This window comes from Silurus meridionalis, chromosome 8, assembly GCF_014805685.1.
Source record: "Silurus meridionalis isolate SWU-2019-XX chromosome 8, ASM1480568v1, whole genome shotgun sequence".
Classification (NCBI taxonomy): Eukaryota; Metazoa; Chordata; class Actinopteri; order Siluriformes; family Siluridae; genus Silurus; species Silurus meridionalis.
Window position 1 is genome coordinate 3466894 of NC_060891.1, and position 18452 is coordinate 3485345.

Consider the following 18452-nt stretch of genomic DNA (forward strand, 5'->3'; position numbering starts at 1 on the left):
GATTCTGGACTTCAGAAGACAACCCCCCCTCTCCCAGCCAATATGCATTGACGGTGACCTGGTGGAGACGGTCACGTCTTATAAATATCTGGGAGTGGTGTTGGACAAGAAACTGGACTGGAACGAGAACACCACCCTGCTCAGCAAAAAATGTCAAACCAGGATGTACTTCCTGCGAAGGCTGGCATCTTTTAATATTTCCACCAAGCTTCTTAGTATGTTTTATCAATCAGTCATCAAAAGTGCTCTGCTGTACGCTGTGGTGTGCTGGTGCGGCACAAGCAAGAAAAACCTGACCCGACTAAATAAGATCATCAGGAGGGCTAGCTCTGTTGTGGGACTGAAGCTGGCCTCAGTGGAGGAGGTGGCAGAACAACGGACATTGTCGAGACTTCAGGCAATCATGGACAATGTGACACACCCTATGCATGAGGCCTTCAGTAAGAGGAAGAGCAGCTTCAGCAGCAGACTTTTATCCCAACGCTGCACCACAGACAGACTTAGGAAGTCTTTTGTCCCACGAGCCATCAGACTGCACAACACTCTGTGCTGAGAGCTTTTACTTTATCTTTTGATTAGGCTGGAATTCTGGGAAACTTGGCTTGATTTTGATTTTGGGTGATTGTTTATATTTGCTTGTACCTTTTATCTTTTATCTTTTATCTATTTATTGTGTTTTATTTTGGTTTAGGAATGATTGTGTTTTTATGTGTGGGTGGCTGGCCACTTGGAATTTCCTTCGGGATCATTAAAGTTTATCTATCTATCTATCTATCTATCTATCTATCTATCTATCTATCTATCTGTCTATCTATCTATCTATCTATCTATCTATCTATCTATCTATCTATCTATCTATCTATCTATCTATCTATCTATCTATCTAATATAATCGTATATCATTTTTTTATATCATCGTCACACCCCCTGTAAAACCAATCCCAGAGTTGTGTAGCAGTGAAAGTGAATCACCTTTTAGCCTTTATCCACAATGAGTATTCATTCCACACCAAAAAGAAAAGATAAGCACCTCATTCCTTTTCCGAGTCCATAGTTCAGTTCAGCTAATAAAAGTGTTGTGATTACTGACAGTTATCAATGACACATACACGTCTGGAAGCACCAGTTCCTGTTTCCTGTCTGTTCACACGCAGGTGAAAAATGCAGACGGACCATGACGGGACCAGAACCAAAAATCTAAATAGAGTTTTACATTAGGAGTCAGATGTAGGGTTGGTTTTAGGTGTTGGGGAATAAGAAGTGAGGAAACAGGTGTGAATATAGGCGTAAAATGGAAGGGATTTGGAAAAGAAGATATTTTCACTGTCTAATTTTACATTTGCTTTTCTTTCTCATCTGTCTAAGACCATCATCAGGCAATCAACCTCAAGAAGTAAGACGCATTAAATATTTTGTTCATTTCAGTTGAACCTTAGACTTTTATCTGGGATGGATGGATGGATGGATGGATGGATGGATGGATGGATGGATGGATGGATGGATGGATGGATAGATAGATAGATAGATAGATAGATAGATAGATAGATAGATAGATAGATAGATAGATAGATAGATAGATAGATAGATAGATAGATATTGTTGTATGGGTGTGTGCGTGTGTGTTTGTGTCTGTGTCTGATATGGTCCCTTTTTTAATTCAGTGCAAATGAATCACATGAACTGCATTATAAAGACAAATGGAAAATCATCTAGAACCTTCTTAAGTTGAGAAGTACAATCTCGTAGGCTGACCAGATAAAGATCAATGAAGTATGGCCTAATATTTACCACAGCAAGCTGTAATAAATCATTTCCTTAATGTTGCTTTTTTGTGTTCTGATAATCAAATATTTGTATTCTAGGTGGCTGAAAGTCCTTTTGGAAACTGCACAGAGAAAAGTAAGCAACTGCCGAACTTCTACAAGCTATTAATACTAAATAGGGTCATTCCTTATACTGTATATGCTGCCCTTTAGATCTAAATGTGGTAGATATGTATATACACTATCTACTATATGGACAAAAGTATTGGGATGCCTGACTTTTCTAACCATATGTGGTTCTTCGTCAAACTGTTTCCAGAAAATTGGAAACACACAATTGTATAGAATGTCTTTGGATGTGATTGCATTAAAACATTTTTTTGCCAATAGTTTTTCTGCCTCCACCGTATGTAACTTCGGTTGGCTCTCACAACATCACCCTCAGCTGGACTCACCTGAACTGCACCGAGGTTGTTTATGTTCCTCAGTGGACTGGACATGATGGAGTTTGGACACACAAAAAGGTGGGAGTACATATAAATCCATTTTTAGAGGTGGAAATAGAATAAAATATTCTACTCAAGTAAAATACTGTTACTTCAATGAAATTTTACTTACCGGTAAGTACAAGCAAAGTTACCAGCCTAAAAATCTACTGAAGTAAAAGTCAAAATTAGCAGCAGGAGTGAAGTGTGGGATTCTAGTATAGTTAAAAAAAAAGAGGATATAAATCTCAAAATAGTTGTTTTAGATTGAATTAACAAGTTTACAAAATAAAGTGCTAACACAAAAAAAACTTGTCTAATGTGAGTTATGCACTTTTGCACCAATAATCAGCACTCTCCTGTTATGTCATTTATGATACCAAGAGAAATCGCAAATTGTCTGTCTTTTCCGTGACCATCTTTCTTTCTTATAGTTTTTTTTAGCATGCTCACAATCAGTGCAGTAGTTGCCGAGGCACGATTTTTTCCCCCTTTGCATAATTGTACATTTTAATTTTTTTTATATTTTACAATACTCCAAACAAAACATACTTAAGTACAATTACAGATTTAAAAACTACTTTAAAAAGTACACAAAAAACTACTCAATGACAGTAATGCGAGTAATGGGTTTATAAATTAAGTGCTTGAAATATGTTTGATCGGGACACAAAGGTTTAATAAACAACAAAGAAGAAAGCAGCTGAAAAGTAGAACTACCTTTGACTGTAGTTACAGTTTTCTTTGCATATTTAATTTGCACATCTTGATCTTTGCCAAAATGGTTCATGTTCCATCATGAATGCTGTTGAACAGCAATTTCTTTTAGCAAAGTCTTGCCACAGATTTTAACTAGGTCACTCTTGCACACAAAATATGAAAAGTTTAGTGGTACTTATGCAGGGAACCTTGTCTGATTTTGATTCTTGTCTTGTGTGTATTTTCTGTTGTAGAATGTAACAGAACCTACATACACAGTGGAGAATCTGCAGCCGTACACACTGTATAAGTTCAGGGTTTGGGGTGTGGTTTCTGAGACGTACGTTGTTTCTGCAGAAAGCCAGTTTTACAGAACTGAGCCTTTTGGAGGTATTTTCACAATTGGGAATTATCGAATTAATCAAATAAACAAATGTTGAATAAAGGTTATTCTACTGCTATTGTATTGATATAATTAGCTATCCGAAGTCCACTAAATACAAAAAAGACATGAACTGTTTTCAGTTCCCTCTAGTCCTTTGATTGAGAGCGTAGACAGTGACTCCGGATTGAGTGTGGACGTCAGCTGGTCGGCTCCAGAGAACCCCAGAGGCTCCATTGTGGGATACAACCTCAACCTCACCTCCTGCACACACATCCTCACCCTTACCATGGCAGGAAATGTCTTCTTCGCTACATTCTACCCGACTCTGCATAACACCACGTACAGGTTTGCAGAGATGCACGACATGCCTGGGGTTCATTGCATTGTTCTTAAAGTTGTGACGAATACTGAAGTGACCTTCAATTAAATACACCTGCTCCTGGAAGGGCCCTGAACAAACAGCCAAAACATGTTAAGGACAAAGTGTAGTAAGCTTTATCAAGTATTTATCAAGAATTAGTAATAAAAATGATATTAAATACTATTAAATTGAAAGATTAGGACGAAAGTCTGTCAGTTGGTATGGAAGGCATTACTCAGAGAAGTGACCAAGAGGCCAAGGATAACTCAGAATGTAATACTTCCACCACCGTGCTTCACAATGGAGATTGTGTATTTTTAAGAAACTTTAATCTTATTTTCTGACTGGAATTGAACTGCTCAGATTGGAGACTCCTTTGATAAATTCAAAATAAACTTCACCATGTTATAAAAGTCCTTTGTGCTTAGCATCCAATGGACCAGCACCCATGTATGTATTAATTATAGAATAAGTAACTAGAATAGAATAGAATAACTAGAATAGGTTACTATATAATAATATATACCATCAGGCGTATTCATTAAACAATGATTTGAATTCATTCGGACCAATTAGAGAAATTAGTGACTATCATTTTAGACATAATAATAATAATAAGTCTACTGGATAAATGCCTAATCTTCAATAGCACATGAGGCATAAACGTTGATTCATTGATTTATTGTTATGGTAGTAGGATTTGATTTGGGTCTGTATGAATAATGTAACAAAATAGCGTAATGCAATTCTTAGCTTGCTCATTTGTTGCCAATTTCTACATTTATCCAGAATTTCAATAGCTGCTGTCAACCGCGAAGGTCAAGGGGTGGCTGTTGAAGCCAATGTGACCACACCACCTCAGCAGGGTCAGTTACAGTACACACACACACAAACACACACACACAACAAACATATGAAAGGTTAATTATAAATGTGCAAACTGTCTACCATTAACTTGGCCAAAATGTTTGTGATGAATGGGGGTTATAAACATGGCCAGAACTGATTTTTTTCTTCCTCAGAGCAAGATGGTGTCCGCTGGGTTTTTGCATCCAGGATGAATTCGCTCAGGAAACAGCAGGATAAGGCGGACATGTTCACCGCAGCTGAGTGTCTCTCTGATACACTCATAAAGGAAAACATTACAGGTCCATTTCCTCTCACTGAAGCTATAATTTAGACATTTCATTAATTTTTTCCAGATTCATAGCCTATAATATAAAAACTATGTTCAGCAACCTCAAACTCACTGAAATTTATTTAAGCATAATGTTATGTAATTTTGGCTTCTGTGAGGCTTGTAGTTAACTATAGGAGGGGGAAAAAACTGGCCTAATTATTAATTACAAACTGCAATACTGGTATAGACTATATGCTCAAAAGTATTGTGACATCCAACTTTTCCAGCCACATGTGGATCTTGCACCATCCAGGAGGCAAACAAACTGTATAACATGCCTCTGGATGTGGTATCATGAAATTTTCTTTTCGATTAAACTAGGAGTACTAGGAGTTACTGCACTAAGCAGCTGATCATCATACAATGTTAACACTATAGCATTGTCACTTTCTGTGTATTTTGCACTGCTTTATCACTACGCATTTTTGCACCATCCATAACTCTGTTTATCATTGTACTACTGTATATTCCACCCACATTTATTCTGTATGTACTGTTTCATACCTATATTCATACTTGTACATATCATGATATTATACTGCAAATTACTATATTTACCTTAATTAATACAACTGCATTACATTTACTCTCTACATGTACCTCGCACAATGTAATGTAATGTAATGTAATCTAATCTAATCTAATGAAGATATGGTTGACATGGGTTGGGGAGTAATATCTTGTTTGTATAGTGTAATGAATTTGCTGGGGAAAAAAATAATATTATGTATTTTTGTATTATTTTGTTTCGGGCAGGAGTGGCTGAATATCACATGACCAACCATGTCTACTTCTCGGAGGGGACTCGTATTTGGGAAAAGAGTGCAGGGAATCTAACGGATCATTCCGACCTAAGACTCGTTCTCTCAGGCCATGCAAAAATCACAGCTCTGACTGTGGACTGGCTCTACAGAAAACTCTACTATGTCTCTGATCACAAGGTGTGTCTCTGTATTTACTGTATGTTTTTTTTGGTCCACGTATACCATATAACGGTTAATGATGGTTCAATTTGCTTGTTTTAATCTCCGCTTTAATTAAAACACAGGTCCGCTGTTGTAAACTGGAGGACTGCTCCCATGGCATGGACTTTAACCTCAATTTAGAGAGTGTCCCTCGAAGAATCATTGCCGATCCATACAATGGGTTAATATCATCATCATCATCAATTCTAGTTCAAATCCACGAGTAAAAATGGATAAGTTGATTGAAATTCTAAATAAATGCAACAATTATAACATATATAATATTTATAGGGTCCGTGTACATTGCGTTCATAAATTTTTTGTTTTGATATAATAAGTACAGTTTGTCTAACAATATAAGTTGAAAATGCCATAATATGTAAACGACTTATTTATAGTTTCTTGCCATCTTTTTGGGGGAATTTGAGTTAATGGGTTGAATAGTTCTCCTGATCAATTCGGGTGTAAAATAACCGATCAACCATCAGCGCGTGATCCGAACAGCCCCACCCTGCCCCGCCCAATTTTTGTGCAATACATTTTCATTTTCATTTCGCAACTTACTGTACTTTCTACTTAAAACTGTAATTTATTTTACCTAATTTCATTTTGCACCAAACTATGCACATATGGTAATTAAAAATGTTAATTTAAATACAGAAATACATTGCCATTTATTTTATATTGAACTGCATATTTGCATATTTAATTTAAAATTGAACGTTTCTACCTTTACCCTTTCATAATTTGGATCATTTTATTTATCATTTGGGAAAAATGACTCCAGAGTGGACATTTCTTCCTAATAAAAGATCACCAATGACATTTACTTCCAATTCAGGATTGGACATTACATTGGAAATATTTGGTATTGTGAGATTTGGATTGCTATGCTTTGTATAATTAAACGAATATAAAAAAAAAAACTACTGTAATTTCCGGACTATTAAGCGCCCCAAATATAAGCCGCACCCACTGAATTTTACAAAGATTTTTATTTTTAACATAAATAAGCGTACCTGTGTATAAGTGTCTACACTGAAACTAATGAACTTTACACAGGCTTTAAAAAAAGACAGTGTCTGTCACACGGTGTAACGGGTGAAATATGTTGTGGCTCCTTTAGAAGCAGAGCGGCATTTTGGGAATTGCCTGCCGCCTAATTTTTTCGCTATTTCTGCATGTGTGCAAGACCGAGGAATATGTCCTTATTATTTTCTGATGCTCATTTCTAAGTTTCTTTGACTAACCCGTAACGCTGTTGCCAAGAATAATAAAAAAGCATATAAAAGCAAATAATAAAAAATAGCTTATATGATTTCTGTTGCAACTGGAGTTAGCGAGCTCTCCCTTCACCCAGACTCAACATGTTACAACAGCTTGTATCTAAACAGTAGCCTACCAAGAAAATCATTGTTCACTGTCTTCCTCCTTCCTTTCACAACTATTTCTCTCGAGAGTTTATCTTTTGGCATCGTCGTGCGTTTAAAAATCACCATCGGTGATCGGGAGATGCGGTGTTGAGGTGCGTTTTTTCGTTTCTGTTCGGAAAATTTCATTGGTCTAATGTTATGGGGTTCAGTTTTTTGGCTTGAAGTTTGTGAAACCGGGAAAAACCCAGGAAAAATCCATAAATTAGCCGATTCGTTGTTTAAGCCGCGGGGTTCAAAAGTGGGAAAAAAAAGCGGCTTATAGTCCGAAAAATACGGTAATTAATAAATAATTTACTTTTTTGTGTGTATAAAACCATAAAAAAACATTTTCTCCTTTTTTTTGCTTTCAATAATATTGAATTAAAGAAGGCGTTGTAATTGACGTTTTGTTTTTTAATTGCGAATCAGAAAAAACGAACTGAACAAACGCAACGTACACAGACCCAAGAAAATTTGGTCTATTGTAAATATTTACCTTTCGAGATTTTTATAAAGCAAAAAAGAAAAACAAGTGACTGCAACATACATAAAACATCATGGCTGTATGTCAATATGGATAAGAAGAACACTGCAGAGATTCTTCTAGACATTTTTTTTTCCTCTTGTCTTGTCAGATGGCTGTTCCTTCTTCTGCATGACGGAATACATCGCATTCCTCTTCCCGAATTTTTGGACCACGCATCAAACCTCACGCTTGTACTAAAAACAGACTCTGTGCATGACTTTGTGGTCAGTTTTTCCAATAGGAGACTGATTTTCTATGACAAAAACAATCGCACACTGTCCGCTGTATCTATGGACGGCTTGCTGCCCATTCCGCTGTACTCCCACATCAAGCAAGATGTTCAGAGTGTAGCATATGAAAACGATCTACTCGTGTTGACAGACGGACACGCCGTGTACAAACAGAGCGGAAATGGCCAGGTGGGCCTTTTTACAGAGTTCTCTATGGACTGTGATATCTTCCAGTCAAACTATGGAGGATTTGGAAACGTTCGCTTTCTCGGCCCGTCTTCTCAGCCGTGTCCGGTTCCTAGGCAGCCAAGGGACCTTCAGGTAGGGACAAGTTACATAGGAAGCGATTTTCCTTGTTAAGAAAAAGTCGTCAATTGGGGGAGGGGCGTTTTATTCCTTTTATACCACAGCAGTTTTGCAAAGGTTGGTTACATCATAAGTTTTGCCTATTTATTGTTATTTATAGCTAATGTTTCATTCCTAGCTGCAGTCATTCCCTCTTTTGCTTTCACCTTCTCAATATAGCAAAGGAAAATAGATTTGTTCTCTTCATGTTGACTATGAATTAGCATTTGTCCACCAGCAATTAGACATTTAACCACATTTAAATCCACGAGGTTTGTGCCAAAATCAGCCATTCCAATGGCCCATGATGATGTGGTGGTTATATAAAGTACTTCTTTGCTAACTTTCGACCAACACTGGACCGACTTTGGACCAATGAAGGGCCAAAATAGCTACCCAAAAACTGACAATCGCTACTTCGATGCGATTTTGTCCTCGGTATCTTCTCACAGGAAAACTTTAATACTGACAATTTTTCGTGGTTAATTGTTTTTATTTGTACTTTGTTATTATGAGAGCTGCAACAGCTGCTGTTATAGAAAATGAATACCTTCTTAGCGATTAGAATTGAGAAGTAGATGGCATATGGCAGGAAAACTATTGTTAGGTGTAATTGTACTTCATGGATATCTACAATATTTTGTTTTATTTATATGCTATGTTTAAAAATTTTTATTTTTTTGTCTGCTCCATTACTAAACACTGTGGTTTATTTTTATCTAGTATCAATAACTAGTATCAATTATTGACAGATTATTTTGATAACACTTTTGCCACATTGCTCATTATTGTACACAGGTTTTGTTTGGATCTGATAAAGCCACTCTACGTTGGAACAAACCAAAAATTCAGAACGGATCCAGTGAGTAAAGCAATCGTAACATTATTTTATTATTATTATTATTATTATTATTATTATTATTATTATTATTATTACTACTACTACTACTTCAATTGCCATCATCAACTGAATATTTTGCCATAAAACTTTGAGTTATTCCTATAATATCATAGCACTTGAATAGCAAGAATGTATATATATATCTATTCATTCTAAAATGACCCATTTTACTCTGTATGTGTTTATTGTTTGCTCCCATTCAGGTTCTTCGGCTTGGCAAAACTGGACGTACTCAGTGAAGTGTTTCCTGAATGGATTAGTAATTAGTGAAGTGAGTCAGATCGCCGCCACATACACAACAGTGCGAGATCTCCAGAGCGTTCAACAATACGTGGTGAGTGTGTGGGCTGTTTCTCCTGGAGGAAGTTCACACACAGTGATGTTTCAGGGCACAACTCTCCAACCAGGTACAGAAATAATATGCTGAAAAAAATATTTTGAAACAATTTAAGTAATGTAACAGCATTTTCAGTATTTTTATACAGTATAGTTGTGATTAATAATTAAGTAAATTTGAGGTCCTCATTTTGTAGAACTGGCAGAGACATGTACCACAACTCCATCCCAGTGCCTGATTGGCCACGCCCCGTTTACTCAGACTGTAATGCACAGAGGCCACGCCTCCTCCAATGGGGCTGATACATTAATAGTGACTTATTATTCTGTGTTTAACTATAAATCATTTATCTTTTCTGCACCCAGATGAAGATCCACCATACATTGCTGGTGCCACTGCTGACAAAGGAATCTGGAGACAACAACTAGATAGTTTTGACTTCCTCGCAATGCTGACCTCTAGTGTCACAAACGTGAAAGGTAATTGTTTGATTCTGTATTTTTCATAAAAAAAACACGTACCAGCAGTATCCTTGTAGTCGACCACTGGTTGCCATTTCAGACTGCAGAAAAAAGGCAATTTCCTCATTGTCTGTCTGATTTTTGATTCTGAATAAATGGTTTCCTACAGACAAAGAATTTCCTTATTGCTAAATCCTAACGTAAAATAGGAATTAACCAAATCCTCCACATCTATTTTATGCAAAACAGTGAAACGTTTCTCGAAATATTACCACTTTGTTATCGTATTGCTGCTTTATTCTTAAAATATTTTAACTAAATTCTCGTAATTTAGAACTTTTTTTCCGTATTGTCATTTAGACATTATTCTTGTAATCTTAGATTTTTTTTTAACTAATTTTAAAAATGGCACTAAATGCCATAATACAGAAGAGAGAGAAAGAGAAGATATCTATAATTTTTGTTAATATCATGTACAGTATAGGCTGATTGCATCCAACATTTTCAGATTGACATATTTTCTCAACATGCTCCATTTTCATACAACGTGTTTAATTTCTTTGTTTCTGTTTTTATTAAAATACAGATCATAAAACAAATATATTTTACGCCTCATAATCGATTATTTGTTTCGTTTCGATGCCCAACAGACATGGACTGGTATAACAACACGATCTTCTGGACGAACAGTTCAGGCCACATTGGCTGGATAGATGCAGGTGATCACTCTACTGCTTCTGGGCTGTTTTTAGCGCCTCAGAGTGGAAATCTGGACGCTCATGCCATAGCATTTGACTGGCTGGGACGATGTTTGTACTGGAGCTGCAACACGAATATGGTGCGTAATGTATAAAGCTCCATTGGGTCCAGTTTAAAGAAGCAAACAGTGGATCCCAAACAGGGAAAAATAAACAAGTTCAATTGGTTTTGCTGATTCTTTTTTCTGACTGATTCCTTCTTACACTTATCCGTTATCTTTTCTCCATCAGATATGCCGAGGACGTTTATCCGGGTCGGAGGTGGAGATCGTTCTTGACGCAAACCGAAAGATCAGAAGCATACTTATAGATTCAGTGAACGCTGCGATTTACTGGAGCACCGATACCACTCTAGAAGTTTGCAGGTTCGATGGTGAGAGACGCCGCTTGATCGAAAAGCTGGACATCTTTTCAGGGAGGAAAGTAAGAGTGTGTGTGTGTGTGTGTGTGTGTGTGTGTGTGTGTGTGCAGTTTTCACCTGCTGTACTTTCCTTAACGTTTCCACACACTAGCCTGGAGCAAAATTTGTCATTTCTGATTCCAGATTGCAGGTATCACTGCAAACTGGAGAGAACGCAGGCTGTACTGGCTCATCCAGGATGGATCCTTCTTACATCTATACAGCATGCACACCAGCAGCGAGATGTAAACACAACCATACACACACATCAGTGACCAAACATAAACGTATTAATACAATGTGATCCTGATGTGTAAAGATAAAAAAGACACATTTTCACAACCTTCTCTAAGGCTGCCAATGTTAGTGGCACTGTACTTTTTTAGCATTTTTAATAATCAAGAATGAACATTTCTTGCAAGATTTTGGACATTCATAAATGAGAATTTACCACCATTTATAGGTTTTGTTTGTTTGTTTGTTTGGTTGGTTGGTTGGTTGGTTGGTTGGTTGGTTTTTCCACCCAGGGTGCACCATGTTCTCAAATGGAGCTCATCTATAGTATCGAATCAGCAGGTAGCCTTCTACAGCGGACGGCTTGTATGGCTGGACGAAGCCGGCAAACTCAGAATTCAGGAACTGAACCAAACGTCAAGTGTTGTTATGTCACCGAATAACACACTGACAACTTTTGCTGTCCTGCAGAAATTTAAAACCTCTTCCAGGTGGGTGATGATCAACTGGGCTCTGTTTTCAAACACTGTGTGTTTTTCCATCAGATAAATTACACTATATGGGCAAAATAATTGTGACACCTATCGCTTAAAACCAAATGCAGATCTTCCCCAATCTGTTACCATAAAGTTGGAGGTACACATTTGATAGGATGCCTTTGACGTGAACTACGAGAACCAAACCTGTTCCAGCGTGACAGTTCCTCTGCGCACAAATACAGCTCCATTAACATTGGGTTTGAAGTGGAAGATCTCCTGCTATAGAACTCTGACCTCAACCCTATTATACACCTTTGGGATGAACTGGAACACTGACTGCACCCCAGGCCTCCTCACCTCACCTACATCAGTACCTGACTTTACTAACACCCTTGTGGTTAAATAAGCACAAATCTCCACAAGGACACTCCAAAATCTAGTGAAACATCTTCCCAGAAGAGTGGAGGTTATTATACTAGTAAATGAGGACTAAATGTAAAAAGGGTCCACATATAGTGCATGCCTTTCTTTTACTGTTTCTGTTTGTTATATGATAAAAAGGTCATACAAAAAACAATGTATTTTATTTGTTTCAGATGGTTTTGTCTCCGCCCCAGTCGTAATTCCTCCTGCTGTCCCCAAATCATCTATTCGGCTCAAATCCAACGAAACCGTGGTAACGATCATCTGGGATCCGAGCAGCACTGAATTCGGGACTGTGTTCTACTGTTTAGAGATAAATGTCCCTAATATTCCAAAAGAAATGGTGATTTAGACCTTAATACTTTTTTATAAACACCCCCTCCCACCACACACACACACACACATTTTGTAGCATATTTCTAATGTTTAATACATTTTTTCTACAGATTCGTTCAGGGAGCATTTACTGTCCATCATCGTCCAACAGCGTCTCCGAACCTTCAAAGCAAATAAGCAGACTCAAGCAGAACAGCAGAATTAATATCACAATAACTCCATATACATATTGGGGCAGAGGCGAGTCAACGGTTCAGACTCTCATCATGTCCGGTGAAGGCAAGATATTTAAAAATATACTATTTTACATTTTAAGGTGTCTAAATAATATACACTATAAGGACAAAGGTTTGTGGACACTTGACCATAAGATTGGCCCCATTCCACATTTAGACCCCATTGTTGTTCCACTACATGTTCTTGGAAAGATTTGTCATTAATTTACCCACAAGGGTGATATAAATATTAGATACTGATAAAGGTGAGATGAGGAGGCCTGGGTTGCATTCAGCTTTTCTGTTCATTCCTCTATAGCAGGACATTCAAGATCTTCCACTTCATCAATTGTTAGCCGCCAACATTGTGGTAACATTTTGGGGAAGAACCATATGTGACTGGAAAAGTCAGGGGTCCCAATACTTTTGTCTATAGAGTGTGTAGTTTTATGTATATTCATATTATAATAGTATTTTTCATATATATATATATATATATATATATATATATATATATATATATATATATAAAATCATGACCAGTACAGATAATAGAAAAAAAATCATTTAGTAAAAGAAGATAAAAAGTATTATATTTTAAGTTGAATGCTAGAAAATTGGAGGTCTGTCAGAGAGTGTGAGTGATGAGACACTCAGTCCTTGTAACTCTTCTGACTGTTAAGATCACTGACACTGGAGACTCCTTTCATAAAAGTCAAAGTGCCTTAGTCAGTCTCTCTCTCTATCTCTCTCTCTCTCTCTCTCTCTCTCTCTCTCTCTCTCTCTCTCTCTCTCTCTCTCTCTCTCTCTCTCTCTTTCTCTCTCTCTATCTCTCTCATCTCTCCACAGGCTCTGCTTCACAAACCAACAATGAACTCACGCTAAGTGTCGTGATCAGCCTTCTTGCAGTCGTCATCATTATCACTTTTGGAGCGATCAGTGAGTTATATTTGTGACATACTTATTTTTCTTGGATAATAATTTGTTGTGCAGAATGTCTAAAAAGCAGTGAATGAAAAAATCTACATCATCGTGGTTGTGTTTCATTTTGAAGTTTGCTTTAGAAGGCGAAGGAAAAATGGGCCAGAGGTGGATATAGAGAACGACTTGATGGGTTTAGGGAGCGCCTGCTACGCGGTCAGGTACTGTAACTCCTGGTGCTGTTTTCTGTCAAATTCAACTTACGCATGTATTACAATCAAATAAAAATCCGACATTTATTAAATTCAGGTCATCAGGAAATGTTTATCATAGTTGTTTTATTCTGAATGCAAGAGGAACTAAATGTTATTATGGTTCTAGTTGTTTATAAGCAGAGCTTTCATTTAAAACACTGATTCATCTGACCACAAACTACCTGTGGGTTCATCAAACGAACTCATACCTGATCATCCAGCCAATCACTATGCAGGAAGGCTATAATATGAATGGAATGAAACACCTCAGGACACAATGGGAATTCCTTTTTGTGCCTATCATTTGACCTCCTCTTTATGTTTTAATCTGTTTTCAGTGCACTGCCCATTCATAAAGAAATCGAGTCTCTTCCTGAATTTTCTCCAGAGAGTCTGAAACTGCACAGGCTGTTGGGCAGCGGAGCTTTCGGAGAGGTTTATGAAGGAGTTATCCTCTCAGAACACAACACCAGTGGGACGGCTGAGACGAGAGTGGCTGTCAAGGTTCAATTTTGAATAAAGTTAGAAAAAATTGTTTCATGTGCACTGGTTATTTTTTAGTAACAGCCATTAAAATGACGTCCTAATGACCACATTGTTGTGAGTTCAAATCTCAGGACAGCCTTTTATCCTTCAACTGTTACTTCCTCTCAAATAATGAGCAAATGTTTATTCACAAACGACATCACATGGCCTTTCTAGAAAATGAAACATTATTTTATGATTATTAAACGTGCTTCTGATAATAATGGATGTGTTAATAGACTTAAAAAATTATATATATTTTTTTACAGACACTGCAGAAAGGAGCTAATCATCATGAGAAAATAGATTTTTTAAAAGAGGCCCGTTTGATGAGGTAAGTGGATAAAATGATCTGGAAATTTGTGCAGTTTTTGTATTTCAGCAAACATATTTCAACTTGTGTGTAATCATGTGTAAATGCAAATGCATGTTAAATGCATATAACGATTCAAAATGTGTTAATGGAACATCTTTTAGTGCAATGGTTTTCCTGACAGTTATGCATTCTCACCCAAAACTTGAATAAAAATACAAAATTTGACAATAAAATCCAAATTACAACTACAAATGCAAGACAAATACACCCGGGGAAATGAGACACAGGTGGCGGCAATGACACAATTAAAAGACAGCAGCACAAACACCTATGGAGCAATGGGACTAAAACAAAACATTCCAGCTAAAAGTAAAGCAAACAGTAATTCTTTATACCACCTTCTGAATAAAATGTACCTGAGATGATTGTGTTTTTTCACTGTAATACTCAAAAGGGTTAAGTGTTTATTACTATGAATAAAACCTCATTAAACACCCTTAGTGTGCACGGTATGTATCTTCTAGGTGAAACATTTTGATGTTTGTGTGTCCAGCCAATTTAACCACCCGAATATCCTGTGTCTGCTGGGAGTCTGTGTTCTGAACGAACCTTATTGTCTGATCCTGGAGCTGATGGAGGGAGGAGATCTGCGTTCTTACCTGAGAGGAGCTCGTTCCACGTCTGTGAGTACAAGACGCGACTGTATTGTTCTTAAAACACTTTACACACTATATAAACCTGGAAATGTTCCACAAAAACGCTCTACTATTCACATTTTTGATATCTTATGTGGACTTTTTTGCACAACACTCCATTGTGACTTTAGCTAGCAATCGGAGTGCATTAACAGTGTTATATTAGTCAAATAAATCGCATTCTCTCGACATATCTGAGGAAAAACTTATTTCGAATAGTTTTATCCTATTTGCATGGTCGCTGTAACTTCACATTGTCTGTTTAAGAAGAAATTTGATTCGAACCTTGATGTCAAAAGCGATTAGCGGTTAACATGTGAAATGACGGGTTTAAGTTTTCTGGTGGATGTAACATTTGTTAAACTATTTACTCGTAGATATTTCTCAGCCTGTGGTGCAATGTGGTGGGAAATCTGTTAGACATGTTAAGAGTTCGATTGTAGTTCACGTGTTGGAACGTGCTTGATGTGTAGCACTGATGATGCACTGGATCGTTGCAGAAAACGGAGCAACTTTTGACCAGAACTGACCTTCTGGATATTAGTGTAGATGTTGCTAAAGGATGTGCATATTTGGAGAGGCTCCGTTTTGTTCACAGGTATGGATAAAGATTATTATTATTATTATTTATTATTGTATTATTGTATATATTGTATTTTATAAATTAATTCGCACACAGAGACCTCGCTGCCAGAAACTGCCTCGTTTCAGTACAATCCTATACAGATCCTAATCGGGTGGTTAAGATCGGAGACTTTGGATTGGCGAGAGATGTTTATAAGAACGATTACTACAGGAAAAAGGGGGAGGGCTTATTCCCTGTTCGCTGGATGCCACCAGAAAGCCTGAATGATGGAATTTTTACCAAGTATTCAGATGTATGGTGAGTCCTGATAGATTTTTTTATAACTCATCGTTCATGGAATTACAAGCAATATTTCATTGTTTCCGTCATGTGTATTTGGTGTATTAGGGCGTTTGGAGTGCTTCTGTGGGAAACTGTGACTTTAGGAAAGCAGCCGTATCCGGCATTTTCAAACCAGGAGGTTCTTCGTCTTGTTAATGCAGGAGGACGACTGCCAGCACCCGCTGCCTGTTCCCAAACCCTGTACGAGTCGTGCGTTCTGGTATTAAAATAATTCTGTTGAGAAAATTGCTCATGTATGTTAAGTACCGACTGTGTTATTATTCGAATTTACTGACTGATGTGATGCCTGAAGCTGCTTATTTTCAGCATGTCCCAAAGTGTTTTATTCCTCTTATACCTTATGCCAACACTTTCAAGTTTCATACTTTTAATCCGCATGTAATTATACTTATTGTTGTACATTAAATTATAGCAGTAATAAATGTCCTGTCCCTTTCCACCTTCTTTATAACCTCTTAAAAATGTATTACAATCTTAAAAATAATTAGGAACTAAATCTTTATCATGTTACTGAAAACTACAACACATTCCTGGATCAGCTTTAACCTTAGAGCATGAAAAAGCGCTGACAATGGAGACTCCTTACAATCTTTCATTAAGAATAAAATGAAACGTTTCAAATATTTCGAAAATCCATTTTACATAGTACAGCTGTTCTAATAATGTAATTTCCCACCTGCCTGCCTCATTATCTGTGCCCGTCTCTGTCTCTTCACCTACAGATATAACGTGATGCTGTCCTGTTGGAGGACAGAGCCCTTCCAGAGACCCAGCTTCCGCTCCCTTCAGTGCACTTTAGAGAGGTTAAGAGAGACTGAAACCGAAACAATCAGCAACGATGGCAAATCTGGCCATGTGAATCCTGCATTCCAAAAAGAACACGGTAAGATTTCAGAGCTTTTATCTCATGCATTGTATCAGGACCCTGAAGACATTTGTAATTGTGCTTTCGCAGAGGAAGAGATTTTTTCCCAAGGTGTGGACACGGATGAGGGTCTGGGGTCAGGACTTACTCATGTTCTCAGCAACGAAGGCCTGAACTACCTGATATACCGAGCCGATGACTCTGAGGACACAAACAGGAGGACTGATTCTTCATCATTTACAGAAAATAGATGAATTGAGAAAGATGGCTTGTGTTTTATTTTTTTTTATTGTGTTTATATCATATACTGAGTGATTATATCATATACTGTATAATAGATGTTTATTCTAAATGCAATCCAAACCACCATCTGATGAACACCTGAACATTGAGTATATAATGTATATAACTGTGATATGCTTAGAATTCCATTAAATAATTGTTCAGAGTCAGAGATTTATTTTAATCTGAGACAGTTCAGCACTTGTAGGTGGTATGTTACACTTTATGAGATGTACACAAGAACACAACAGAAATCCTTTAAGTAGGGTTGATTCCAAAGAGTTGGCATTATGCCATTTTTTGATCATTGAAAATATTTTATATTTTATTTAGTTTTCTTATAGTGTTACAGTTTTTTTTAAGTACAGCCGCCATTACAAGCCTGTAATCTGAGGAGCTAGCATTGGCTAGATAATGATGCCCAAGGGACACAAGTAATCTTTTTGACTACAACCCATATGTGTATACCCATATATATATATATATATATATATATATATATATATATATATATATATATATATATTTAGTCCCAATTTGCTCTTATGAGTCCCTCCACTCTTCTGGGAAAGAAGTTCGACTAGATTTTGTATCTTACTTAACTGAGTACACCTCTCACATTTCAGCAACCATTGTAGTAGATCTTCTCAAGAGACAATACTAAAGAAATTAAACTTGAATATATATTTTAGAGTAGTCAGTGTGCAATTATCAAGTATCATTATCAAGTAGCCCAGGGTATAATAACAGGGTATAATAACAACTAATCGT

At 37.0% G+C, this 18452-nt stretch overlaps 2 protein-coding genes across 2 annotated transcripts; both read left to right on the forward strand.

Moving 5' to 3' along the window:
* The first annotated feature begins 1137 nt into the window (after positions 1–1137).
* On the forward strand, positions 1138–12931 carry ros1 (c-ros oncogene 1, receptor tyrosine kinase). The gene is made up of 20 exons (XM_046856083.1): positions 1138–1154; positions 1366–1393; positions 1863–1899; positions 2154–2287; positions 3202–3337; positions 3473–3677; positions 4483–4559; positions 4716–4841; positions 5630–5814; positions 5922–6019; positions 7886–8327; positions 9150–9213; positions 9456–9659; positions 9955–10068; positions 10701–10888; positions 11040–11231; positions 11353–11453; positions 11736–11933; positions 12518–12687; positions 12791–12931. Exons 6-19 carry the CDS (start codon positions 3619–3621, stop codon positions 12627–12629), a joined length of 2160 nt encoding a protein of 719 aa, XP_046712039.1. The 5' UTR covers positions 1138–1154; positions 1366–1393; positions 1863–1899; positions 2154–2287; positions 3202–3337; positions 3473–3618; the 3' UTR covers positions 12630–12687; positions 12791–12931.
* Positions 12932–15213: 2282 nt separating this feature from the next.
* LOC124390256 (proto-oncogene tyrosine-protein kinase ROS-like) lies at positions 15214–18115 on the forward strand. Its single transcript, XM_046856084.1, has 7 exons — positions 15214–15280; positions 15465–15594; positions 16107–16204; positions 16286–16489; positions 16580–16714; positions 17257–17417; positions 17490–18115. Exons 2-7 carry the CDS (start codon positions 15544–15546, stop codon positions 17651–17653), a joined length of 813 nt encoding a protein of 270 aa, XP_046712040.1. The 5' UTR covers positions 15214–15280; positions 15465–15543; the 3' UTR covers positions 17654–18115.
* The last annotated feature ends 337 nt before the right edge of the window (positions 18116–18452 follow it).